Source organism: Trachemys scripta, chromosome 6, assembly GCF_013100865.1.
Source record: "Trachemys scripta elegans isolate TJP31775 chromosome 6, CAS_Tse_1.0, whole genome shotgun sequence".
Lineage (NCBI taxonomy): Eukaryota > Metazoa > Chordata > Testudines > Emydidae > Trachemys > Trachemys scripta.
The window spans coordinates 126,456,137-126,483,482 of NC_048303.1; the positions used below are offsets into that span (position 1 = coordinate 126,456,137).

General features: G+C 45.9%; 1 protein-coding gene across 3 annotated transcripts in view; it reads left to right on the forward strand.

Annotated features, from left to right (window-relative positions):
* The window catches only part of FSD1L (fibronectin type III and SPRY domain containing 1 like), a 66,993-nt gene extending 40,773 nt beyond the window's left edge, over positions 1 to 26,220 (forward strand). For all 3 annotated transcript variants that reach the window (XM_034773914.1, XM_034773916.1, XM_034773915.1), the window contains exons 11-14: positions 16,173 to 16,273; positions 17,593 to 17,844; positions 19,043 to 19,131; positions 20,997 to 26,220. In XM_034773914.1, coding sequence (XP_034629805.1) covers positions 16,173 to 16,273; positions 17,593 to 17,844; positions 19,043 to 19,131; positions 20,997 to 21,119 — 565 coding nt within the window. In that variant the 3' untranslated portion in view covers positions 21,120 to 26,220. The remainder of the gene's footprint in view (positions 1 to 16,172; positions 16,274 to 17,592; positions 17,845 to 19,042; positions 19,132 to 20,996) is intronic.
* The last annotated feature ends 1,126 nt before the right edge of the window (positions 26,221 to 27,346 follow it).

A 27,346-nucleotide genomic window follows, 5' to 3' on the forward strand; every position in this document is an offset into this window, starting at 1 on the left:
ACCTTCATCAGTAACCAAGACAGTACCTTTTTTGTTTTTGTTTTTTTGCCTGCTTTTATTTAATGGTTTAGTAATCTAATCTTCATCCATGGGGAAGGTTGACGCAGACCCCATTCTCAGGAGAACAGCCTGTTACCCTAAGAGTAGGATATGCCATAACTCCTTTGAATCAAATGGAGCTGTACATGCTCAAGTTTCAATACAATCTAACATTGTTAATTTGTATTACCATTGTGACTAGAAGCGCCAGTCATGGACCAGGACCCCCTTGTGCTAAGCACCGAATAGATACCAAACAAAGTCCCTGCTCCAAACAGCTTACAGTCTTTAGTTCTTCGAGTGCTTGTTCATGTCAATTCCAGTCAGGTATGCACGTGCTGCGTGCACGACAGCTGGAAGATTTTTTTTTTTTCCTCTAGCTCCGGCACTGTCGATGTGCGAGCTGGTCCCGAGGAAGGACTCTGCTAGACACCCTTGGCACAGTCACGGCTCCGCCCACAGGTCCCACTCCCCAGTGCCCCTCAAAAGGAAAGGCCAACAGAGGTCTAAAACCAGTTGGCCAGCAAGCCCCCATCGGGCACCCATTTGGTGGAGATTCCATCCCCTCCTGCCCCGGGACAAGTCCAGTTGAGTCCAGCTCACACCACTCATTGGCCCACCACCACAAGGACCTATAGCTCCCCTACACACCAGTGGCGTTCGAGGTGGCAGTGGACTTTTGGCACAGCGCCCCCTTCACCTCCTAGGCGGGTGAGGTTGCTGGCACCAGTTACGGGTACCGTACATTCTATGGGCAAACCAGCAATGTCAGCCATAAGACCACCGACTCCGTTGCTTCGTCCTGCGGCACTGGCGACCCATGTGGGGAGCCACTCTGATCCCCCAGTTGGCACCGCTCTCCAGCATCAAGGGGCTCCGCTCCTCCGTGGTCCTCAGAGACCTCTTGAGTTGGAAGCGGAGGCGTTGCGCTCTAGTAGGAGCAGAAGATCCTGCTCCTGCTGCGACTGACAGCCGTACCTGGCGCCATGGCTGAACCAGTGGCAGGCCCCTCAATGGCCCTTCTGGACACCCTGGGCCTATCGGCAGAGCCAGGGTTCCAGATTAACATTGGTGGCCTCAGCTTCTTTTGCGCAGCCGCATAAGCCCTCCACGCTGGTCATCCTGGCAGGGACCCATCTGCCAACGTCAACTGTCTCTGCTTCAGCATCAATGACCGCAGCACTGATTGTGCCACTGGTGACGGGGGCGTGGGTTGCTGCACTACCCTCAACACCGATCACTAAGCTGACTGATGTTGGAAGCACCAGCCGCAGCACCGGTTCTCCTCGCCCCCAGGGGGGCCAAAGGCAGGGAACAGGCCCCAGTACCGGCCACCATCTCATCCTCCTCGTTGCCGGATGAGGTGGTGGCAGGTTCCTCAACCACTCCGGCCTTAGAGGACAGTAAGGTCTTTCAGCAGCTTCTGAGACAAATGGCCCAGAACCTTAATATCAAAACAGAGGAGGTGGTCTAGGAAGCGGACCCAATGGTCAACATCCTCTCCCCTTCCCGGCCATCCCCTATTGGGCTGGTGATGATCAAAATGATCAGTGATGCCATTAAGACTGTGGCAGACCCCATCCTTGTTGCCACTGACTGTGAAAAGGTACAAGCAGAGGTACTTTGTTCCCTCTCAAAGATATGAACATTTGTATACACAAACTCACCCTTCTCCCAGACTCCCTGGTAGTGGACACAGCTAACCAGCACAAGCACCAGGGCTTCCAGGGGTCCTCTCTCAAGAACTGTGAGGCTAAAAAATGACCTCTTTGGGAGAAAAATATACTCTACGGGTGGTTGCAGTTTTGTATTGCTAACCATCAGGCAGTGGTTAGCAGATACAACTATACTACCTGTGGCGCAATGGAAAAGTTCAGAGCTCCTGCCTACAGACTCCCTTGACAAGTGTGGAAAACTCTGCACGAGAAAGGCCAACTGCTTTCCCATGTGTCCCTGCAGGTGGCCTTGGACGCAGCGGATGCAGCCTCTCGTACCATGGCTTCAGGGGTGGCTATGAGAAGGAGTTCCTGGATGCAAGTCTCAGGCCTACCATATGAGATGCAGCAGACAATTCAGGATATCCCCTTCGAGGGTCAGTCTTTGTTTTCAGAGAAGACTGACTCTCATCTGCACAACCTCAAGGACTCTCCGGCCACCTTGAAGTCTATGGGCCTCCACACCCCTGCCAACCAGTGGAGGTATTTCAGACCCCGGTTCCTCCCACCCCACCGAGGAATTATCAACCTTAGGGTAGGCCAGACAGGTGGTGCAGGAGGAATAGGAACTCAAGGAAGAGACCTCACCCCTCCTCTGGCCAGTCTAAACCCCTCATCAGGCTCAAAACAGGCATCCCGCCTTACCTTTTCGTCCTGTCTATCCCCTTTCTACTATGTATGGTACCATTACATTGGACCACTGGGTCCTCGGCATGATAGAGAGGGGATAATCACTCAAATTCTCTACCTTTCCACCCCCTTCCCCATCCCTCTTCAAGGACCCTTCTCATGAGCAACTCCTTATTCAGGAGGTGCAATCGCTCCTCTTGCTTGGGGCAGTGGAATAGGTTCTTCAGGAGCAGAAGGGCAAGGGCTTCTATTCCCTGTATTTCCTAATACTGAAAGCCAGAGGCGGGCTCAGGGCCATCCTAGACATGCGAGAGCTCAACAAGTTCATGAAGAAACTCAAGTTCTGCATGATCTCCTTGGCTTCCGTTATCCCTTCCTTGGATCCAGGGGACTGGTATGCCACTCTCAACTTGAAGTATGTGTACTTTCATATAGCAATCACACCGTCCCACAGAAATACCTCAGGTTTGTGGTGCACAACAACCACTTCCAGTTCTGTCCTCCTGTTTGGCCTGTCAGCGGCACCTCGAGTATTTACCAAATGCATGGCGAGCGTGGCTACATTTCTGCACAGGCGCCAGGTACAGGTGGTGGTCTTCGAGTGATTGCTCATATCCAGTTAGGTGTGCGCGCGTGCACCGCATGCACGGATGTCGGAAACTTTTACCCAAGCATCTACCCATTGGGCTGGCTGGGGAGCCCCCTGCAGTGGTGCCGATATGGCGATCCATATAAGCCCCTGTCAGCCCGCCCCCTTTCAGTTCCTTCTTCCCACCTGTGACGGTTGTTGGAACAGTGGTCTCTTGGTTTCCCAAGTACTCCACTAATGCCTAGCTTATCTCAATCATTGTTAGTTAACTCTTAACACTAACTATTAACAATTTTCTTATCTGTAGTGTTAAGTAGTTAATTGCTGAGGGCAGTTTAGCGCTCTTCAACTGCCCTGCGGGGCCCTGGGGCATGCCGTCCCAGGGCTTCAAGCCTTACAAGTCTTGCAACAAGCCCATGCCTATGGGCGACCCCCACGACTCCTGCCTTAGGTGTCTGGGGGAGGGCCATCTGGCTGACAAGTGTAAGATCTGTAAGGCGTTCAAGCCACAGACAAGAAAGGAGAGGGAGATTTGCCTTAAACAACTCCTTATGGAGTCTGCATTGTAGCCTTCCCAAGATGCGGGCCCGAGTGCCTCAGTGCGCAGTGCTCCGACAGCGGTGCCGATTCCGGCACCACAGAAGATCCCACACCCACCCCAGGACCGACTATCTCCCAGGACCCAGAAACGCTTGCATCAGCACCATTCTCCAGTTGCAGGAAAAAAGCAAGATCTGGGAAGACCTCCCGTCCAAGTTGATGCAGTTGTTCAAGCTCCGATCGAATAACAGGGCAGCCCAACACAGGTTGCAGTTCAAGTGGAGATTATCTTGCCCTCCACTCCAGATACCTTCGAGGCTGCTAGGGGCCTCATCAAGATGACAGCCCTGGTACCCACGGCCCTGGCACCGACCCGAGTTCCGGTACCTTCCAAAGGCAAGCCCATAGACCAGCATCTCCATGCCGTTCCGAGTCCCGGCACCACACCAGGTACTGGTCTGACTCACAGCACCGGTTAGACTCGCGGCATTAGTCTCGTAGCCCCGACCCTTGGAGCCTCTCCTGCTTGGTCACTGTCGCTGCTGGAAAACAGGCATCTGGTCCCACTTGAGGTCTGGATCCCGCCAAGGGACCTCGCGGCACTGTACAGACCGCCGCACAGAACACCAATCCCAGAGTCAACAGTCACCTTGGCACCGGTCCATGGCCCATTACTGCTCCCCTTCGCGGCACCGATCATCTGAGCAGCGCTACTCCCCAGCACAGCACTGGTCACTCAATCGGCACTGTTCCCCAACACGATCAGCATCCTGGCGGCGGTCACCCCATGATCCGTGGCTACCAAGGGGCTCGGTGCCCCCGCTACTACACTCACGCAGTACCACTCCTTGGCCATCACGATCTCCATCCCCTTCTGGGAGGTCGGGAAGAGCTTCGGGGGCTTTGGACATTCCCTGGTCAGGCCCAGGAAGCCTGGGGCAGAACCCCCCAGTGACCACTTGGCAGCCTCAGTGGCAATTTTGGACCCCCAGGGCATACTACCAAGCACAAGGTGCCCCCCTAGGGGCTCAGCCATTGCCGCATTTGAACACCTGTCCTCCTGAAGCATCCCTCAGCCGTCCTCCTCAGGACTCAGACCTACCCGAGCAGTCGGCACCCATGGTAGAGACTACTCCAGAGGAGATGCCTGCGACTGACCCAGAGCCTGTCCCTGACCTGACTCTCCCGGTGGAGTCGTCCTCGTTCTCTGAGGCCGTGGCTGGCACATCGTCTGGTCCATCCCTCATGGACTTTAGGGCCATTCAAGAACTGTTGAGGCGTGTGGCCCTCAATATGAACCTCCAAATTGAGGAGGTTGTGGAGGACAAGGACCCCATGGTGGACATTCTAGGCCCAGAGGAGCCTTCCACGGTGGCCCTCCCCATGGAACAAGACTATTCATAACACCAAGTCCCTCTGGCAAACCCCTGACTCTATCCCTCCCACAGCCAATGGGATAGAAAGAAAATACTTTGTTCCCACCAGGGGCTACGAGTATCTCTTTACCCATCCTGTCCCATGCTTGCTCGTAGTGGATGCGGTAAATGCCAGAGAAAGGCAGGGCCAACAACGGCCTGTGCCCAAATCAAAGGACTCTAAATGCCTGGACCTTTTTGGGGGAAAAGTTTATTCTACTGGGGGTCTCTCGCTTAATAGATACAACTTTAACTCTTGGTCTTCAGTCCTTAAATTCCAAGACCTTCTCCCAGCGGAGGCCTGTACTGAGCTTGGGGCCATTGCTGAGGAAGGAAAATTGGTGGCCTGGACACCTCTCCAGGGTTCCCTTGACGCGGCGGACGCAGCTGCGCGCACTCTGGCTTCTGGCATTGCCATGTGGAAACGCCTCGCTACAGTCCTCGGGTCTTCCACCGGAGGTCCAAAACACCATCCAGGACCTCCCGTTTGATGGTCAGGGCTTGTTTGCAGAGCAAACCAATTCTCTCCTGCGTACCCTAAAGGACACAAGAAACACTTATCAAATCTTTAGGTATGCATACCCCGGCTAACCAACGAAAGCCGTTTAAGCCCCAGACCACTCAGCAGCGCCCCTTCCCACCTAGACTGAGGCAGGACTTTTCACGTCTGAGAAACAGATACTCCCAACATAGGCCATGCCGTGCCGTCCCGTGCCCCCTCAGGACAGGGTCAAGGACAGTCTAAGCCTCCCCCGCGCCCTAAGCGCCCGTTTTGGAGGTACACCCGAGGGCGGACCACCAGCTCTCACACAGGACAGTTATCCTTTCCTGAATCGCCTGTCCCGTTTCTGCTGTGCCTGGTCCTGTATCACATCAGACCATTGGGTCCTCCGCACGGTGGAGACTGGATATTCTATCCAGTTCCATACCATCCCGCCCTCCCACCCCCCCCTTCCCTGTCCCTCTTCTGGGACCCTTCTCACAAGCAACTCCTCATCCAGGAGGTTCAACCCTCCTTGTCATAGGGGCAGTAGAGGAAGTTTCTCAGGAATTCAGGGGCAAGGGTTTCTACTCCTGCTACTTCCTTGTCCCCAAGGCAAAGGGAGGCCTAAGACCTATTCTGGACCTCAGGGAGCTCAACAAGTACATTGTCAACCTGAAGTTCCGTATGGTCTCCTTAGCCACTATCATCCCTTCACTGGATCCGGGAGACTGGTATGCCGCCCTCGATATGAAAGACGCGTACTTTCACATCTCCATTACTGCGCCTCACAGATGTTTCCTCCGTTTCGTGGTGGGCAAGACTCACTATCCGTTCACAGCCCTCCCATTTGGCTTGTGCACAGCCCCCGCGTCTTTACGAAATTCATGGTGGTCGTGGCTGCCTTTCTTCGTCGACACCATGTTACACGTCTTCCCATACCTAGACGACGGGCTTATACGGGGCCAGTCTCACTATCACGTCCAGTCGCAGATACACCTACTCATGGACACGTTCACTCGCTTAGGCATCATGGTAAACCTCAGCAAGTTCGTCTTCGCCCCCTACTCAAACAATAGAGTTTATGGGAGCAGTCCTGGACGCAAACCAAGCGAGGGCTTTCCTTCCGGACGCATGGCACCTGGCTATAGCGGGCATAATTACCAGCCTCTGCAAGTTTCCCGCCACCACAGCAAAGCACTGCCTCAGACTGCTGGGTCACATGGTGTCCTGTACATACATAGTGCAACATGCCAAGCTAAGGCTCAGGCCGCTTCAGGCGTGTGGGCATCTGCCTATTGACTGGGAAGCGACAGCTTAGAGATGGTCCTTACGGTCCCGACATGCACACTCGACTCCCTGCAGTAGTGGCTGGACCCTCGGCTGGTGGGTGCCAGGGTCCCGTTCCATTCCCCCCAACCCACTCTGACTCTGGTTATAGACGCGTCTGCCCTGGGATGGGGAGCCCACCTCAGCAGCCTGACAATGCAAGGCTTATGACACGAGAGCGAGCTGTCGTTGCACATCAACATCAGAGCTCAGGGCGATCCACCTTGCGTGCCAAGCCTTTCTTCTCCACTTGCGGGGCCACCGCGTAGCAGTTCTAACGGACAACACCACGGCCATGTTCTACCTGAACAAGCCAGGCAGAGCCCGGTCATTGCCGTTCTGCCAAGAAGCCCTCTCTGTTCTGCCTAGTCCACTCCATCAACCTTCAGGCCTCGTACCTGCCAGGTGTCCAGAACATCCTGGCGGATACTTTGAGCAGGCATTTTCTGTCTCACGAATGGTCCATATGCCTGGATATCATCCATTCCGTTTTCCGCACCTGGGGGCTTCCCCGAATTGACTTGTTCACTTCGTGGACCAACAAAGTGTCCAGTTTTCTGCTCCTTCCGGAGTCGCAGCCCGGGCTCTTTAGCGGACGCCTTTCAGATCACATGGTCGGGCCAGTTGCTGGATGCCTTCCCACCGTTCCCGCTGGTTCACAAGGTGCTCCTCGAGGTCCGCCAGGACAAGGCAGATGTCATACTGGTAGCCCCTGCCTGGCCACGTCAGTGTTGGTACCTGACTCTGCTGGACCTGTCAATTCAGGCTCCCCTACATTTTCCTCTCGACCCCCGACCTCATATCCCAGAACTATGGCCGTTTCCTACACCCGGACCTCCAGTCACTCCACCTCATGGCCTGGAGGATCCGTGGCTGAACGCGCCTGTTCGGACTCGGTAAGGCGGTACTTCTGGAAAGTCGCAAGCTGTCGACTAGGCTTACCTACGAGGCGAAGTGGAAGAGGTTTTCCAGCTGGTGCGCTCAGCAGCAGGTGCCCCCACTCCAGGCTTCCATTTCATGCATTTTGGACTACCTGATCTTCCTAAAAGACCAGCACCTAGCCTTTGGATCCCTTAAGGTCCACCTTGCGGCCATTTCTGCATTCCATCCAGGTGCGGCAGGGCGTTCGGTGTCTGCACACCCGGTCGTGCGGCGTTTTTTTCAAAGGCCTGGAGAAAATCTATTCTCCAATGAAGCCACTAGTGCCTGATTGGGACCTCAACTTGGTCCTCTCCTGCCTTATGGGCCCTCCTTTAGAGCCACTGGCCACCTTCTCTCTCTCTCCTGGAAGGTTGCCTTCCTAGTGGCCATCACTTCCGCTCAGTGGGTCTCCAGACTACGCACTGTCACCTGTGAGCCGCCCTATACCATCTTTCATAAAGTCCATCTAAGACCTCACCTGGCCTTCCCACCAAAAGTGGTGTCCCGCTTCCATGTGAGCCAGGATATTTTTCTACCCAAAACCGCATACTGACATACGTAAATGCCTCCATTCTCTCGACGTTAGAAGGGCACTCGCCTTCTATACAGACCGGACAAAGCCCTTTCGTAAAACAACCCAGTTGTTTGTTGCCATTGTGGAGCGGATGAAAGGCACCCCAGTTTCCTCTCAACTAATATCTTCGTGGATCACCGGGTGCATTTGTGCTTGCTATAACCTGGCAAACGTCCCCCCACCTGCTGTTACAGCTCACTCCACGAGAGCTCAGGCGTCATCCGCTGCCGTTCTGGCACACGTTCCTCTTCAGGAAATCTGCAGGGCTGCCACATGGGCCTCGGTTCATACCTTCACATCCCACTATGCCATCGTCCAGCACTCTCGGGATGATGCAGCCTTTGGTAGAGCGATCCTTCAATCTGTGGTTCCTTGACTCCGACCCCACCTCCGAGGTAAGGCTTGGGAGTCACCTAACTAGAATTGATATGAGCAATCACTCGAAGAAAAAATGGTTACTTACCTTTCTGTAACTGTTTTTCGAGATGTGTTGCTCATATCTATTCCATTCCCCCCCCACCTTCCTTTCTGTGGGAGTAGCCGGCAAGAAGGAACTGAAGGGGGGTCGGGCCGGCAGGGGCTTATATGGATCGCCATATCAGCACCACTCCAGGGGGCTCCCCAGCCGGCCCGACGGGTAGCTGCTAGGGTAAAAGTTTCCAACATCTGCGAACGCGGCGTGCGCACACCTAACTGGAATAGATATGAGCAACACATCTCTAAGAACAACAGTTACAGAAAGGTAAGTAACAGTGGTTTGTTTGTTTTTTTTTTTCCCCCATACTGCGATGACTGACTGATCCAGGGCTCTATTGGAGGCGCAAGTCGGATTCATCATTGCAACCTTTGACGAACTGGGCCTTCTCCTGAACGTGGAGAAGTCGATTGTGTCCCCTGTTCAGAGGATAGTTCATAGGGGCAGTGCTGGACTCGACCCAGGCCAAGGCATACCTACTGGAAACAATGTTCCAGGCCACGGGCAGCATCATTCAGCATCTCTGGCCGTTTCCCAACACCACAGCACGGAATTGTCTAAGACTCCTAGGACACATGGCCGCATGCACTTATGTGGTGCAACATGCCAGGCTCAGGGTAGTGACTTTGCCTCACCTGGTCCTTGACTCCCTCCTGTGGTAGCTCGATCCACAGATGGTGTGTGCAGGGATCCGCTTCGCCAGCCCCCAGGCACCTCTCTTGTTGTTGATGACTAACGCATCAGACTTGGGCTAGGGAGCACATTTAGGAGACCTCAGGACACAAGGCCTCTAGTCTCAGGCAGAACTGGCTCTCCACATCAATATCAGAGAGCTGAGAGCGGTGCGCCTGGCATACCAGACTTTCGGAGCCCCCCAACAGGGAAATGTGTATCAGTTATGACAGACAACATCACGGCGATATTTTATATCAACAAACAGGGCAGTGCACACTCCTCTCCCTGTACCAGGAAGCCCTGTGAGACTTCTGGGTAGAGCATTTGATACACCTGCAAGCATCGTACCTCCTTGAGGTAGTCTGCCAACTTGTTCTGTACCCCATCAGATTGTTCCACAGCCATGAGTGGTCCCTACACCCAGGTGTTGCAAACTTCATCTTCCAGTGGTGGGGCTTTCCCTGGATAGACCTCTCTGCCACGCAACTCAACAAGAAGTATCAGTAATTCTGCGCCTTATGGAACCACAGTCTGGGCTCCGTAGTGGACACGTTCCTCCTCCCATGGGGAGACTCTCCTATATGAGTTCCCACCCATTCTGCTTGTTCACAAGTTACTCCTCAAGATACAGAGGGAACAAGCTTTGGTAATATTGATAGCGTTGGTTGGGTCAGGCTGGAGCTGGTATGCATTCCTCCTGGACATGTCTATGGAAGCCCCAGTCACCATGGCCGCCTTCAGCACCCGAACCTCTAGTTGCTGCACTCACGGCATGGAAGCTTCATTGCTGAACCCAGTGGAGCTTGCCTGCTCGGATGGGGTTAGACAAGTCCTCCTTGGCAGTAGGAAATCCTCTACCAGGGCTACCTACCTTGTCAAGTGGAAGAGCGTTTCAGTCTGGGCGGCACAGCATCATTTATCTCCGACGCTTGCCACTATACTGCTTATGTTGGACTACCTCCTCTGTCTCAAGCAGCAGGGCCTATCCGTGTCATCAATAAGGGTTCACCTGGTTACCATTTCAGCCTTCCATCCAGGTACAGACAGCAGGTTGGTCTTTTCAGAAAATGACTGATCATAGGGTTGGCAAAGTCTTGAGAGGCTATATCCATAGGTCAGGCAACTGATCCCAGGTTGGGACCTCAATCTGGTCCTTTCTAAACTGATGTGTCCACCCTTTGAACCATTGGCGACGCGCGCGCGCGCGCTCTCTCTCTCTCTCTCTCTCTCTCTCTCTCTCACACATATACAAGGTGGCGTTTCTGGTAGTGATAACAGCCAGGAGGGTGTCTAAGCTCAAGGCCTTAACATCAGAGCCCTCTTACGCTGTGTCCTATAAGGACAAGGTGCCACTCAGGCTGCACCTGGCTTTGCTCCCGAAGGTTGTCTCCCAATTTCACATCAACCAGGACATATTCCTTCCAGTATTCTATCCTAAGCCATACTGGAGCAGTAGGGAGCAGAGTCTTCACTCATTGGATGTCCACAGAGCGCTAGCCTTTTACATTGAGAGAACAAAGCCGTTCCAAAAGTCCATTCAACTAGTCATGGCTTTGGCAGACAGAATGAAAAGTCTTCCTGTCTCTTAACGGATTTTGTCATGGATCGCATCCTGCATACGTGAGTGCTATAATTTTGGTAGGGGTGGCTGCCCATCCGATTACTGTGGACTCCACCAGGGCACAGGCCTCTACAACGGTGTTCCCGGCTCACGTTCCTAACCAGGAAATATGCAGAGTGGTAACATGGTCCTCCATTTGTATTTTTGTTGCGCATTATGCGATCACCCAGCAAGCCAGAGATGATGCAGCCTTTGGTAGTGTGCTGCTCCAATCAGTAGACCACTCCAACCCTGTCTCCAGAACTTAGGCTTGGGAGTCATCTGATTGGAATGGACATGAACAAGCACTCGAAGAAGAAACAGTTACTCACCTTCTCGTAACTGTTCTTCGAGATGTGGTGTTCATGTCCATTCCAATACCCACCCTCCTACCCCGCTGCCAGAATAGGAAGGAACTGAGGGGGGATCGGGTTGGCAGGGCCCTATATTGGGTGCCATGAAGGCACGACTCCGGGGGGCACCCAGGCTGACCCTACGGATTCTGCTAGGGGGAAAAATCTTCTGGCTGTTGTGCATGCGGCACACGCACACCTGATTGGAATGGGCAAGAGCAACAGTTATGAGAAGGTGAATCACTGTTTTTCTCTATTCAGTACATTGTCCCTCACTCTTGAACCCTTAATGCCTTCAGCCCCGAAATGGTATGCCATACCTATAGTTTGCTACCTATTAGATGCGATAGAGTAAACCATGAGTTAGCATGTATAGATTCTTGCCCTCTCTCTCTCTTCTTTCCCCCACCCCTCTGAGGCTACTGGGCATCTTTAGAGACTGAATGCTAGACTACATTAATTAGTGGTCTGAATTGCATGGCTATCCTGATGATCAGACTTGCCTGATTGGAAGTACTGGTACACCTGTATAGGTTTTTTTTTTTCTTTTACACCAATACTTTTTCCTTTTTTAAAGGCAATAAATTTTTTACAATTGGAGTTGGCTGAAATGTTTCTTCTGACCATGTTTTGGTGAAAAATGAAGATGTGGGTTGACCAAATCACTTTACGAATTTGTAAAATGGTTTTGCTGAATTGTTTCAGTCAAATCCTAAATTCCAAAAAAATTTAACCAATTCACTGTTAGACTTTCAAAAGTTTTACTTATATTCAAAACAACTTTAGTTTTGAAATTTTCCTTAATCATACAATCATAGAATATCAGGGTTGGAAGGGACCTCAGGAGGTCCTCTAGTCCCACCCCCTGCTCAAAGCATGACCAATCACAGACAGATTTTTTACCCTAGTTCCCTAAATGGCTCCCTCAAGGATTGAACTCACAACCGTGGGTTTAGCAGGCCAATGCTCAAACCACTGAGCTATCCCTCTCTCCCCCCCTGGTTGAAATAGAAATTAAATATTTTTTTTCACCCAGGATAAAATTTTGACTTTTTTTGGGGGCGGGGGGGGGAAGGGGAAAGAGAACTGGCAGTGAACTGAAGAATGATGCTCAATGTGTTTTTTGTATTTGAAACACAGAGTATTGCCCATGACTTTACCTAATGAAACTTTTGCTGAGTGGAATTTCTTTAGACATTCTCCTTCCTCAGCTTATCTTTTCCTTTTCATCAGTTTAGTTATGGGATCAAAATAAAAATGCACTATTGCCCACTCTCTCCTGTATCTCTCCCCCCCCATACTTCTCATCATGCATACATGTTATAAACTTGACTGCCTGGGAGGTCAGCAGCAATAAAATCTATCCAAAACCGCTCCTGAGGGGAGTGTATTGCCCTTAACGTTTAGTTTCAGGAAGCATACCAAAGAGTAACTTCTTTTTCTGCTGCTTCTTCTAGAGATGACCACTACTTGTTCCATTATTTCTTGGATTTCTGTGCACTGCTCCCTTCATGGACATAAGATGTTCAATGCATAGAAAAATTCTAGCCAAATCTCTTGATATTTTTCGCTGCTAAAGGAGCCAGTCACCCTACCCAGTCTAGCTTGTAAGGCAGGCTCCATTCCAGGAGAAGCTATTAGACAAGCTTTCTGGTTCTTAGTGCTGATGGCTTGGGAGAAGCTACTGCCCCACCTTCTGTTCTGGACCGTCTTTCCAAGACTGCATTAGAATAAAATTTGAAGAAGGCCCAGTAGCAAGTGATATGCTAACAAACTTGTGCCCATTTTATCCCAGACTTACTCCTCTGATTGCTAGTTTTTGTGAAAAGGACAGCTTAATTGTTTAAAAATACACTACCTTATTTACTTGTCTTTCTCCAAGGTAGTAAAGGTTACTGTGTGAACTGTTAAAGGCTGTTGGAGTCAAGTGGAGAAGGTCAAACCATTGGATGAAATGGTCATTTACAGACTTCCCCCCCCCCCCCCCCCCCAAAAATAAAGAAGTAGCATGTTTTCAATGTTTGGAGTAACTTGTTTTAAATTGAGTGGAGGAAAAATCCCAACTTGCAAAATGTCTGCTTTTAGTATGCTACCTTTTTTGTCAAATGATAAGTCTCTAAATGACCATGTCACTTTCTGCATACCTTGCTGGAAAATCATCTAAAAGGAAAATCTAAGGTCTTGCTTCTGATAGAAAACAGAAGCAGATAACTTCTCAGCAGTGGCGTACATGGAGCAGGATGGAGTGTTGCAGTGGATATTGTTTTCCCCTCTGAAAATGTGCTTTAATTCTTGGCTTTGCTGTTTTTCATGCTTTCACTTATTTCCTTTTCTTTCGGTAAGTAAACTGCTACTTTTTTATTCCTGTTTATCATAAGCCTTAATGTTTCATTCGGCTTGCTTTGAAACTGTTACATGCTGCTTTTAAAGTACTGTTATCCTATTTTATACCCTCTTCTTGCAGTATTGTAGCCATGTTGCTCTCAGGGTATTAGAGGGACAAGGCTGGTGAGGTAATATTTTTATTGGACCAACTTCTGTGGGTGAAAGACAGGCTTGAAGAGGTCTGTAGCTCAAAAACTTGTCTCTTTCACCAATAGAAGTAGGTCCAATAAAAGACTATCCCACCCACCTTGTTCCTCTTTTTGCAAGCAGTTTAGGAGCTGCTATGACATCCTACAATCTGGCAAATTTAAAGTCTGCTTCTTAAGGTGTATCTAAACTATAATCCGGTCAGGAGACATGACCAAGTATTTTAGCACAATTTGAGAACACTACTAATCTGTCTTGCAAAATACTGTAATTTGTCTCTCTGAACAGTTAAATGCTGGAACCTTGACTATAGGCATGCACTCGAGAAACAGTATTCCATCACGCTGATATTACACAGTGACGTTACAGTTAAAAAGGATGTTATCTTTTCAATATAGATTAGAAATAATTCCCAGGGTAAAAATTTTAAGATTTTTTTAAAGCCCCTCCCCCCGCCGCCCCCTTCTCCCCGTACTGGCACCTCTGATTCCTATGTTTCATCAAGGAGTATCAGACGTGAAACAGCAGGAAGATATTTAAGAAGACAACTCAGAGTTCCTCCTACACAAGCATTCAGGTCTTGAGCAGTCCAGGCGAACAATGCAAGTTACAACAAAGCTTAAATTTGTTCTTCATAATAACTTTAAAAACAATACTAGCTGCCTAGTTAATTTTAAAAACAGCAAAAAATATCCACCTCCCTTTCCATCTCCTCAGTGTGATAGAAATGCTTGCTTTGATCTGCTTAGCTCTTGGAAGCCCCCAAGGCTCCAGGCTGCTATCCCCGTGCTGTCCGGGATCCCTACGGAGAGCTCTGTCCGCCATTAGGGAATTTTTTTCCGAGAGCCCCTGTAACATTTGGTGAACCTCCCCCCCCCACCCCCTCCCCTGGGGTTCACAAACCCCAGTTTGGGAACCACTGCTTTAGGTGGAGATAACCACCTCAAATGTTCTGTCTAGGCCTAAATTACTAGAGTTGTTGTGGTGTGGGGCTTACCTAAAGAACAGTAAAATGTTTAGTCTAACTAAATTCTTTCTAAAATATTGGTTCCCACCCAACTGATTCCTTCAGTAAAGAGGGATAAAAAGCTGTAAACCAAAACACAATTTGACCCTGCCCTGTTCTTTCTGGAGAACTTTCTTCTTTTGAAGTCTGATTAGAGAACATAGGCCTTCCTTGGTCTTACCTGAAAAATGCCCTATGAGGACTTTTTTTGTTTAAGAGGTTCTATTTCATAGGACTGCTGAGTACTTTCTCACTACAAGTCCGAGGGGTACATTCGTTAATATATTTAACAACCTTTAACGGCTTCTCCAATATGGTAACAAGAAGTAGACCATATCTACTCCCTTGCATTTTTTTGGTCTGATCATCATTCTTGAGTGGAAGAACATTGCTTTATAAGTAGTTGGTTTAAATGCATTAAAAGAATTTATTGAGCTGCTGAATCTCAGCTAGCTTTTTCCACCTCTGTCATCTATTGAAATTCAGCACACCAACTTGTATTTAGTATTTACAGAAATACTAGCATCAGGCCCATTACGTTGTATAGTAAAATGCTTTTTTAGATCTTTAATATCTCCTTTAAAAGATTCTCTTCAGTTTTTCTGTAGCATTGTTTGCCTCTTGGATTCTTAAACGTCTCTAAAAATATAATAAAGTGCCCATAGGATTTAATAATGGGGGTATAGACCTGCTACTTTTTTCTGCAAGCAGCTTTAACAATTGCAATGACGTTCCAGGCTGTGTTGTGATGAACGTCAAGACTTTCTCATGCTTCACTATACACCTGAATATCAATAAAAAGTGACGTGCCGTGTTGATTAGTTACTTACAAATTTTGATGTTGGAAAATGGCAATCAAAACTTTTTAGGTTTCTACAAGAAATTGGGGAAAACTTATTTACCTCTTGCATATAATTTGAATGACAAATGACTCATTTAAATTCTAAATTTTGATTTTATTCTCCTCTCATTCACTTGTTCAGCTGCTCCTGGCTTTCCTCTTCACTACCTCATTTTCATTAAATCTTTTTTTGTTTGCTTTTCATTTTCTTTCCTCTCAGTCAGCCCTCCTTGTGCATGATCATTAGCTCATTTCTATATAGAAGAGTTTATAGTGCAGCTAATGGCTGGTCCAGCATGCCACTTGAAATTGTAACACAAGCACTTAACACTTCAGGCATGACTCACATAAACTAATCTGTATCCTGCAAGAGAAATAAAACTTCCTGTCGATTATTTGACTGGTCTATAAACGTCCCCATACTGGCGTGCAAATTATTTTGTTTGTTGTTTTATAGAAGTGGCACACCATCTCCAAAGAGGACTTCTGTTAGTTCGAGGTCACCATCGATAAGGGGCAGCAGAGATCGCTTTACTGGTGAATCATACACAGTGTTGGGTAGGGTGAATTTTTTGCTTTAATGCTTACTTACTGTATCTACCCTTGCTCAACACTAACTCCTCACTTAACGTAGTTATGTTCCTGAAAAATGCAACTTTAAGTGAAACAATGTTAAATCCAGTTTTCCCATTAGATTTAATGTAAATGCGGGGGGTTAGATTCCAAGGAAAACATTTTTGGGGCAGACAAAAGGCATTATATACTGTACAGTACTGTATTGTGGTGGGGAGGTGCCCCTGGCTTACCTCAGGGGCTCAGGGCTAGGGGTGCAGGGTCTGGGAGGGAGTTAAGGTGTGGGAGGGCGCTCAGGGTGGGGATGCGGGAGGAGGCTGGGGCAGGCTGGAGGGGCAGCTCCTGTTTGGTGAAGGGAATGTGCAGGTGGTTCTGTGCAGCATGACACCGCCCCCATGGCCGTGATTCTGGGAGCTGCCCCCCCTCCTCCCCGCAGGCAGGGCTACCTGGAACGCAGGGGCTGCAGGGCCCCTTTCGGAATGCGGTCCTGCGAGCATGGGCCGGAGGACTCAGGAGGAGCAGGGGCAGCCGCGCAGCCAGCGGCCGGAGAGAAGCGGTGCTTTCCCTTTCAAAGCCGGCTGGAGGGAAGCGCAGGGAGGGGGAGGAGGCGGAGAAGAGGAACTCGTGCAATGCTCCCTTGTAAAGTCAGCCAAACGACGTTATAAGGGAGCATTGCACAACTTTAAACGAGTATGTTCCCTAACGGAGCAGCAACATAACTTCGAAACAACGTTAAGCGGGAGGACAGTAAGTGAGGAGTTACTGTAGATCTGGGTTTCCATCAGGAGAGAATTTGTAGCTTGTAATCCCAAGGTTTTTCTGACAATGACTTCCCAGGCTGGGGGATCTGTACTCTAGATTCTCCTTTAGATCTGTGCAGAGGTCCTTGTGCTCATTCAGGGACTGAAGATACTTATGTATGCAGGAAATTCTAGCATTTGAGAAGTAGTCTTTTATTGTAAGGTTATCCAAAAGATAGCTAAAATACTTCTGCTTAATGACATTTTCTAATGTGCCAACTGTGATAGCATCAAGGTGCACTATTTTTGTTAAATACAGCATTCTGTTAAATTACCTATCTTCGGTAGAGAGCAGAAAAAGCCTCTGTTCCACCTTAACTGAATGTGATGAATATACACAAGGTTTCTAATAGTCTTAAATTTATTGGATTTTGGTCTGTTTCCACAAGGTTCACTGTCTACAACATCTAAGTCTTGCAATTATTTCTTGAGTATGCTTCATTGTTTTGCCCAGTGGGAAGTCTATAAAACCAAAAAAACCCCTACATCTGTGATCTGTTACAGGAGACACTGCTATTGAAAGTGGACAGCACTACTGGGAGGTGAGAGCCCAGAAGGACTGCAAATCCTACAGTGTGGGAGTAGCGTATAAAAATCTGGGAAAATTTGATCAACTGGGAAAGACTAACACAAGCTGGTGTATCCATGTCAACAACTGGCTACAAACCACCTTTGCTGCAAAGCACAATAATAAAGCCAAAGCCCTAGATATGACTGTTCCGGACAGAATAGGAGTGTACTGTGACTTTGATGGAGGTAACTTTATATTATTGTGGACTTCATAGATTGAAATTTAGTAATGGCTGGGTACTACCAAATTGCAGAAGTATGTAATACTGTAAATGTTGTGGAAATATATTAGGATTCAACCTAGGAGCAACACTAATCTGCCTTTTCATGGTGAGGAGGGAGACCATATTGAGAGAGACGCGAAGGTACTGTACATAACTGTCAAATTACTTGGCTCCATTTGAAAACCAGAGTTATGAACACTGGACACTTTTCTGTATCACAGATTTTAAAAAGTCTGGATATAATGTGTGAGGGGAGACTTCTGAAAAATGGTGAAAACATTCAGCAAATATGGAACTAAGAAATAGACATACACCTTGTCCTACCTCTCACAACCTACTTGATAAATAAGTACTTGAAGGGTTATGAACAGAAAAGCAGTGATTTACAACATATTACCATTAAACCACTGTCTTCCAGTAGTTGTCCCATTTTCAGATATCCTGATGAACTTGGATTAACCAAAAGATGACTTTAGCTATTTCTCAAATGGAAAGAGGAATAAAATAAAACTTTTTTTTAAAATACTGTCTAGACGACAAGTACTATGGAAACTACCACTAGAATAAAACTAAACTTAGAGGCTTCCTGGGCTTTTTCTTTCGTTGCAAGTTCTGTGAACTGACTTGCATTGCCTTCTCAGCCCTTACTTTGCAATGCTGCCACAGATATTTTGGACAGCTGCTGCTGTAAGATCTGTACTGTACTCTTTGGCCACTCACAGGTGGTGGTGACCTTTTCTATGCAATAAGGTAACCAGGCTAACACAAAGCTCTGTAAAGAGGGTAGTATTTGATTGTTTGCTGAAATAAGGAAGTGGACTATATGGCACTAATTGAAATTCCTTTAACTTCATAAGAGATGGCTTTTCGATCAAGTACCAACTTCTCGAAGCAACTCCTGACAATAGCAGGTATAAGAACTTATGAACTACACATATAAAACCCATATCATACTGCTCCAAATTCCAGGAATGAAGAGTAACAAATTTCTTGCTGACATTTGCAGTATGCTGACTGCCTGAGTGGTACCTGTCACTTTGTATCCTCTTCTGGGGCTCTGGTCCTTCATTGTTCAGACCAGTTTTGGATTTATATCTTCTTGTGTGTATATATATGAAACTTGATGTTAGCAATTTTTAAAACCTGCTTTTCTCTTTCAGGTCAGCTCTCATTTTATAATGCAAGTTCAAAGCAATTGTTATACACCTTCAAAACAAAATTTACCCAACCACTACTACCAGGTTTCATGGTCAGTACCCAATTAACTTTACTTCTATTTTTAGCACTGATATGTTTTGACCTCTGTTTTGGTTGCCTAACACTTGGCATATGGGATTCTTGTGAGCATTTTCTTTGAGAAGCTCTCCTCTTTTGTTTGTGGTAGCCCTTCATTGTGCAGCAGGGGAAGTCTGTTAAGTTTATATCTCAACAAAAGCTTAAATCAGTTTCCCTTCTTGCCTGCCAAAATAACCCAGCATGCTAGGTATCTAGTTTGGGCAGCAGAGCACACTTCTAGGAGCTGGCAGAGTAGCAGTAGTGGGAGAGGAGACTGGCTGAGCATCCCTGAGCAGTAGTGGGAGAGGAGACAGGCTGGGGGAACCACATAGGGCAGCAGTTCCAACTCGCATCATGTAAAGGGGGACAGCTGGACTTGTCTGGGCTTCCCACATCAAGCACCTGGACTTTGGTCAACCCTTCCTCTGGGATTCCTACCTCTTGAGCTACAGGACAGGGTTGCTATCTGTGATGCAATATTGAAGATTCAAACCCTGTCAGAATGTGTTGTGGGATTTTGTGGGGGGCTAGGAAGGGGAGCTAGTTGCACACTAACACTTGTTCACTCCTTTATATAAATTTTTTTTTAAAAAGAAGGGCATTACAAAAAGATTTAAGTTGCAGTCAAACACTCAAGGTAAGAAATAACAGAAGTGAGGTTGCACAGGCATCCTTAAATTCTTCCCCTTCATATCATAATGCATATGCACAGTCTCTCAATATATACCTCTACCCTGATATAATGTGGTCCTTGGGAGCCAAAAAAATCTCACTGCGTTCTATCCAGAGGTACGATCAGGTACGGCGTACGGGCAAGAGCGGTTCAGCGTGCCAGACTGGACCAGCTTCCCCAGTGGTGATTTAAAGGGCCTGGTGCTCCAGCTGCTACAGGGAGCCCCGGGCCCTTTAAATCACGGCCCAAGCCCAGCTGCTGGGGCGGGGATTTAAAGGGCCTGGGGCTCCACATGAATTCAGATATAATGTGGTAAAGCAGCGGGGCTCGGGCGGCGTTTTAAAGGGCCCAGGGCTCCCCGCTGCTTTACCATGTTCCATCACGGTAGAGGTGTATTATCCCTTTTTCTTTTAGGGCCTCTGCATTATTCAGTACACAGGGTGGATGCACAAAGGGGCAAAATTAAGATCGCATGGGCAACCTTTTTATTAGCGCTCATCCACTTTGTGTCAAGGTCATTAATGAAAATGTTAAATAAGATTGGTCCCAAAACAGATCCCTGAAGAACATTGCTAGTAACCTTCCCCCAGTCTGACAGGTCACCTTTCTGTATCACCTGTTGTCATGATTCTTTAACCTGTTCCATACCCACCTTTCAATTCTCGTATCAATCCCCATCTTCTCCCACATGAAACTCTGTCAAATACCTTATTGAAATCCAGGTAGAGTAGATCTACTGAATTTCGTTTGTCTGAAAAATCAATATCTTAGAGATCTGGTTGGTCTGGTACAATCTACGTTTGGTAAAACCATGTTGTATTTTATCCCACTTACTGGGTCGTCTTTCCTTAAATCCCTGAAGGAAATCATTTTTGATTTTTATGCTTTAACTCTCTGTCCCCTCTGACAATCTACATCAAGACATCACTGTGTACTAGGCAGTGCCTCTCATAGACACTTGAAGGTTATTTTGAGTAGAATTCCCCATCCAGTACATCGACTGAAGAGTAGGAAGTGGGTGTCTCTTGAAAGGGACAACTGTAGTTTTAGGATGTAAAGTTCATCTTTAATTTTGCATTTGAAAATGTGTGTGGATGGGGGAAATGGATTTTACTGGCTTTGAAACATTGACTCATTGTAGCTTTGTGTAATGGTTTATCTTCTAGGTCTGGTGTGGCGGACTTGCATTGACTACTGGACTGCAGGTGCCAAGTGCTGTGAAAACGCTCCAGAAGAGTGAAAATGGATTGAGTGGTTCAGCTAGCAGCCTAACCAATGTTACCCAATAATGTCTCTTTAGATGCTATACTCCTGTTTCTGAGTGGGTTTTTCTGTGCAGCTGCTATTCACAGGAGCTTGTGAGCAATGGATTAACTGGCTTTGCTACCCACTGCTGCTTTAAGGCCTGGGCACCAATAGTGCAAAGGTTCTGGGCTGAAGCATTAGCAGAAATGTACTGTGAATCCAGAGAGCCAGATAGAAAGCGAGTCTGACTTTTTTTGATGTTTTGGATGGGGAAGTCAGGAGCTGTAGCTATGCGCTTGTATATTAGACTGAATTTGATTGTATTAGATACTTGATCATTTCAGTATAACTGCACATGGCAGGTATGATCTTAGTTTGAAAAGCACTTACTACTACTCACTTTTTCACTCCTTGTTTCCTCATCCTGAAAAGGAGTCCGTTTTGAGGTCCTAAATGGAAGCTTTAAATATGTGACCCTCTGAAGAAACCAGTCCCTCAAATTTCCACATACAGATATGGCATGATGCAAGTTTGAGACTTGAGATGTTCTCCTAGAGTAGCTAATGTGATTTTGACACAGGTTGGCTACCCTCTGGTATTAGTTGAATAAATAGTGCATCATTTCGGGGTGGTCTTTAGTTGTCTAAATGGGCACAGTGCTGAGTATACTTTTATAGGCTATTCATAGTTAGAACACGAGCTCAGTAATCCTGCATCACTTTAGTGAAAATGAAGACTTCACATCAATTTTACACCAGTGTTTTCAGAGCATTCCTGATCTTTACTGTGTGAGCCCTCTACTTAGATTATTGGGGAGATATGCATAATAGCGCACTTTCCCCAATGTTACCCTTAATAAGCTTTCAGCTATATTCGATTACTTTTTTAAGCATTCAGCTTGGAGTACGGGTAGGCTTTAAAGTGCTTCCATGCTTTCTATATTTAAGTGTCTTGTTTTTAATATGCAGTTTAAATAAGATTTTTGTCCTGTTTCAACCAGATTTATATAACTTAAAGTTTTCTAATGAGTTTGAAGTGTGTAAACATGCAAAGATGGTGGTGGTGAGGAGGTGTTTTAAGACTTCAAGAATGCAGCTAAGATAAAGCTTAGTAGATAGAATGAGTGTTGGGCTATGTTGCACTTATGACATTACATTCATTTTAATGAAGAAATAGTACCACTAATTTCACTAAATTACATAGTATTCATGCACATTAATGTAGCAGATCAGTTTATCGTACTTCATCTACTATATGCACTCTTGCTCCTTTCAAAAAAGCAAGGCATATGAATATCTCTAAAGTTAGACTGGGCAGCACATCACTTACTGCTGAACCCCACCTGTATCACTTCTAACATAAGTAAATGGTGAATAGTAAGAACTACTCACTAGCAAAACGTTGTCTAAATGGAATGAGATTGCAAAACTGGAAAGCTACTAGGAGCTTAAAAATACAAGAGCATAATTTAAATGGGTAGGACCACTTTGTGTATCTTTTGAAAGCTCTGAATTTTTTAAATTCTGAACCCCCTCAAGCTCTCTTACCTTTTTAAATGCACTGTCCCATCTGAAAGGCTCCCCAAGCAACTCTTTCCTTACTGACTGCGATCTCCAGAATGAAATAATTCTGGTTGTGCTGACTAGAGGTGGTCACTAAACAATGCTGAGTTTCCTCCTCTCACCCCTTTAATGGGACTGACTGTGTCTACTTTTTCCAGCCCTGGATTTCTCCCTTGAAACTGTTACTAGACCACTGCACCAGCCCTCCTCCTCCTCCTCTTACTTTAATGGTTTGTACTCCTTTATAAAAAGCAATCTAGATTAGCAATCTTTACAAAGTCTGTTTATGGTTCTTATACTGCTCTGGGAGAGACATATGCTGCGCTCAGTTTTTAACAAATAATAGAATCACTCTTCAGTATAAGGGATTTTGTTTTATAAATGGAACCGATTCAGACCCCTCCCACAGCAATTTCATATGGATGTCTGCTCTCCGTGTACTTCTCCCTATTGAGGCAACCAGTTGCTAATTGGAGATCTTGTAGAGAATATCTAGTGACTAGCTAGAGAATATCCTTAGCAGCAAACCTTTGCATATAGTAGCAAAATTATTCATATTAATGGAGAGAGCTAAGAGAAAACATTTTAGTATTAAAGTCTCAAAGTTTTGTACTAGTGTTAAATCTCTTAGCCACTTTTAATCAATTTCCCTTCCTATTCTAGTCAGGGGTCCCACAAAATGACCTGCAGATGATGGACAATATTGTGACCGATTTTAGTTCTATAATTAAAGGTCTCTTATGGTGCAGTCACACTAAGACTTTTCTACAAGCATAATGCTGGTGGCTGTGGTGAAATGCCTCCCTTCTTGGGAGTTGAACTGGGGGATATGGGGAGGGGACGATTTGCACTCTGCACATTCAGTCCCTGGAAACAGAGACCTTCATCTAAGTTTAGGAGCACTTCAGGTCTTCCTCTTGAAGGAAAGTAGAGTGAAGAAATCTCATGCAACAACTTTGGAGATCACAGGCAAAATCAGATGTATTTAATCTGTTTTATACATAGTTGAATTTGGCCCATGATCTCCAGTGGTGTTGCACAGCATTTGCTACTCCTTTTTAAGAAACTGAGGATAAGCTGATTACCTTTTTTGGTATTCAGTTCCATATCTGAATTGAACATTTTCTCATGGCTTATTTTTCAGGCTTTATAATATGGTTATACAAATCTTTTCTGTGGGGAGAGAGGAAGAAAACAGCTTCCAGTATGTTTTCTCTCCTTTGCTGCATTTCTTGTCCAATTTAAATGTACAAAACTGAAAACAATGCCAAATGATTGGTGAATGGTTTTGTGCTAAATGAGCTCAATAACATCTGAATCAGCTTATCGTCCTACTCTGGGACAGTCCATGTTGTCTTAGTAAAGCCATCATCCTAATTACCTTCATCTTTTGGAGAATCAGGTCCTTAATGCAGCAACATGAGCATTCATGAATGTCCAGTGAATTGAGGGAGTGAGGCATGCAGGATGGGGCTCAAAATTGTGATTTCGAAGGGAGGTGTAAGCTTTGTTTCTATTTTGAGACTCTTAAATTGATGGTAATAAAGGTTAGTTTCTGTTCCTATCTGTCCAGCTCTAACTTTTCAATATGGGATAGTTAGCTACAGTTCCTGCTAAGTTTTCCTTAACTTGTAGCATACACTTACTTTTACACAAAGTAAACACATAAGGGGGGAAAAAACAGTAACCATTGAGTCAAACCCAAAAATTGAATGCAGATACATAATTTACTTGAACATATTTTAGCAAATTGTAAGGAAACCTGCAAGGCACACTTGATTATCTACAAGATGTAGACAATTGAAATCTCCCCTTCTCCCCCCTCACCCCCCCCCAAACTATTATGGTATCTTAGTTTGAAACAAGCTGAAGTATTTAGTACTGTGACTTATGCTGCACGAGGCTTATTTTGATATGAAAGATATAGCTGTTCTAAAGAATAATGTATGGGTTATTTTGCCCTTAAAGTTTGAAGTTACTCTACAGTAGTTAATGCACAAGTGCTGGATTTTTGCTGCTAACAGTCTCCTTTTTTTGTAAATAGAATATGGAGATGAGGAACTGCCTTAAGCACTTCAGATTTTTTTCTTAGATTATGATTTCTTTGCGCTAACATCTTGCGGATCTGCTTTTTAAATTTGTGCAAAGTAAAAGTATATGAATGGTATTGCATAGCATCTTGGGTGCTATTGTTAGGTACATTGTCAGCAAAGGTAACGTACTAGCTGCAGCTTCATTATGAGTTGACATAGGAAGAATGTCTGACTACCCTGAGACTGCTCTGGCAAGTGGATTTTATTGGCGGCTACTCGACCACTTGATTTGATTGGGCAAATTTGCAACCCTCTTGAATGGTGCTGCTGGCACAGCTCCTGTTAGAGCTGTGCTAGATTCTTTGTATCAGCACAGTGTTTCCAAGTATGTAAGTAATCTAATGGCCTGGCCCATTGTAAAATTCAAGTATTTTGGGGGGAGGAGGGGAGTTGTGGCGTCGCTAAACTTGAGTTTTCTTGTAAAGATGTGATTTATCTTTTTAAATGTATTTCTGTATATTTACAAGTTTTTGGTTAAGGGTTTACTATTAGTCTTTTTGTAAATTACATTACTTCTGTTTGTTAACAGGGCATAATATGAGGTTTTTTTAATGTAGTGAAACTGTAAAAATATATTTGCATAAAAAGGTAGTGGAAGTATGTGAATCTACTGAAGTTAAGGGGTATTAATTTTGGAAATGGATAGTTGATAACATACATGCATTCATATCTTAAGTTTTTGTCTTCAAGTATAGGGTATAAAGGGCAGTGACTGAACTTTCAGTTTAGACTTACTTCCATGGTCTTTCAAAAAAGCTTGTAAGTAGGAAAAATAAGTACGTGCCCTGTGTAACAAGGCTGCAGAAGTATACACATCAGTTTCCTACATGTTTTCTAAATTACTGCTCCTTCACACCTCGCACATACAAGATGAGGAAACTAACTGGTTGCTATAGGGAAAATATCCAGCTTCAAAAAAAAACCACTATCTTCTGAGCATAGTAGATCATGGATTTTAATCATCTTGGTAGACTAGTTCAAGTGTGATCTTCCACCTACACTCAGATTTTTCTAAACATTTTATTGACTGTTGAAGGGGAAGTCTGGATTTTGTTTTCCCAGGCACTGTGAAGTGGGCTTTATGCATATCTCTGACTATTAGGCAAAGCTTTTCATTTGCCCCCCATTGTTTAACACCTCTTTTGCTGCATGTGCCTTTCATAAATGGAGCTAGAATCACTGCTCCTGCTGTGGCATAATGTGTTGAGTGTACTTGGTGATCTTGAATTGTCACATTGATTTTTACTTTACAGATTGCACATTGATTTCCATGTACATTACTTTGACAATACCTCAGGTATTCTGTAATCAGTGCTTCATTCCTCATTCTTTGTATAAAGTATCCCAAGATAACAGACCTGTCATAGCAAGACTACAGGGGTGCCTTAGAGCCCACAGAGTATTTTATTTGCTGTGTCTTTAACTCAAACTGTGTATATCTTACAAACATTTTGTATTAATAAATTAATTTTGAAACATTAGCTGCATAATACCCTTGTCACAGCTTCTCCTTTTGATTTTCATGCCAGAGGAAGACAGCATCTTATTTTGGCTGAAATATAAACTTACTTTAGGTTGAAAGATGTTCCTACTTGAGCATTAAGACATTGTGTGTATTTTATACTGCAAGTATTGGATTAGATCAAAAACCTGTAGTAATTAATAAAATACATGGTCTACTGAACAGAATGACTGACCATTCTATAGTTACCTTTTTCTGAATTCCAGCATTCTACTTCACCTTTTCTCTATTCTTTCCCCTCATCTGGTCTTAAATACTATTTCTTCAATATATTTTCCTGATGTTTCGATGTAACCATTAGTTTGAATTAAAAATGAATAAACTCTTGCATTCAACGTGCTACATTCAACACTGTCAAGGTGGAGCCTTGTAATAGCTGTAAAAATCTACTTAAATGTCAGGCAAAACTGCACTCTTCATTGAATGTCAGACTGACTTTATTAATGTTTTTCAGCAGCATAGCATAAACTGCTAAATACAGAGTTTGAGAGCTGCACCCAGTGCTGCATGGAGTAGAAGTGGTTTCCTGCTGTTTTGAGCTGTCAGAACCACGTGGGGCAATAGGATGTCAATTTGTATCTGCATCTTGGCAAATGCACATTGCAAGTTTTTCTCCTGTCACAGAAAGGCTTATCCAATTCCCCTTCCCATTTGTAGCTGCCTACTTCACCCATCCTATAAATAGCTGTTATATAGTTTTTGTGGGTTTTTTTGGGGAGGAGGGGGAGAGGGACATGGACTAAAGGCAGCTAGCCCACTTCATCTGTCAGTTCTATATTTCTCCTATAAATAGAAAAATAGGTGGGCAAGGACTGTAGCCCTAGCCTTTGTTCCAAGCTCATGTCTGTGTAAATAACAGTCCTAGCCTTAAAGAGCTTATCTCCTAGGTGACCAAAAAGTGAAACCCTGCCTGTTTAACAGATGCAGTTGTAAAATGATGCTTTGGGCCCCTGGTGCCACCTGTACTCCAGGTGTCCTTAAGGATCCAGCAGCACCCCAAACTGAAAACTTCTTAAATGAAAGGATAGGAAGGACAATCGCCCCACTTTCCCTTAACATACACAGTACCTCCTTTATGTCTACACTAAGCTTCT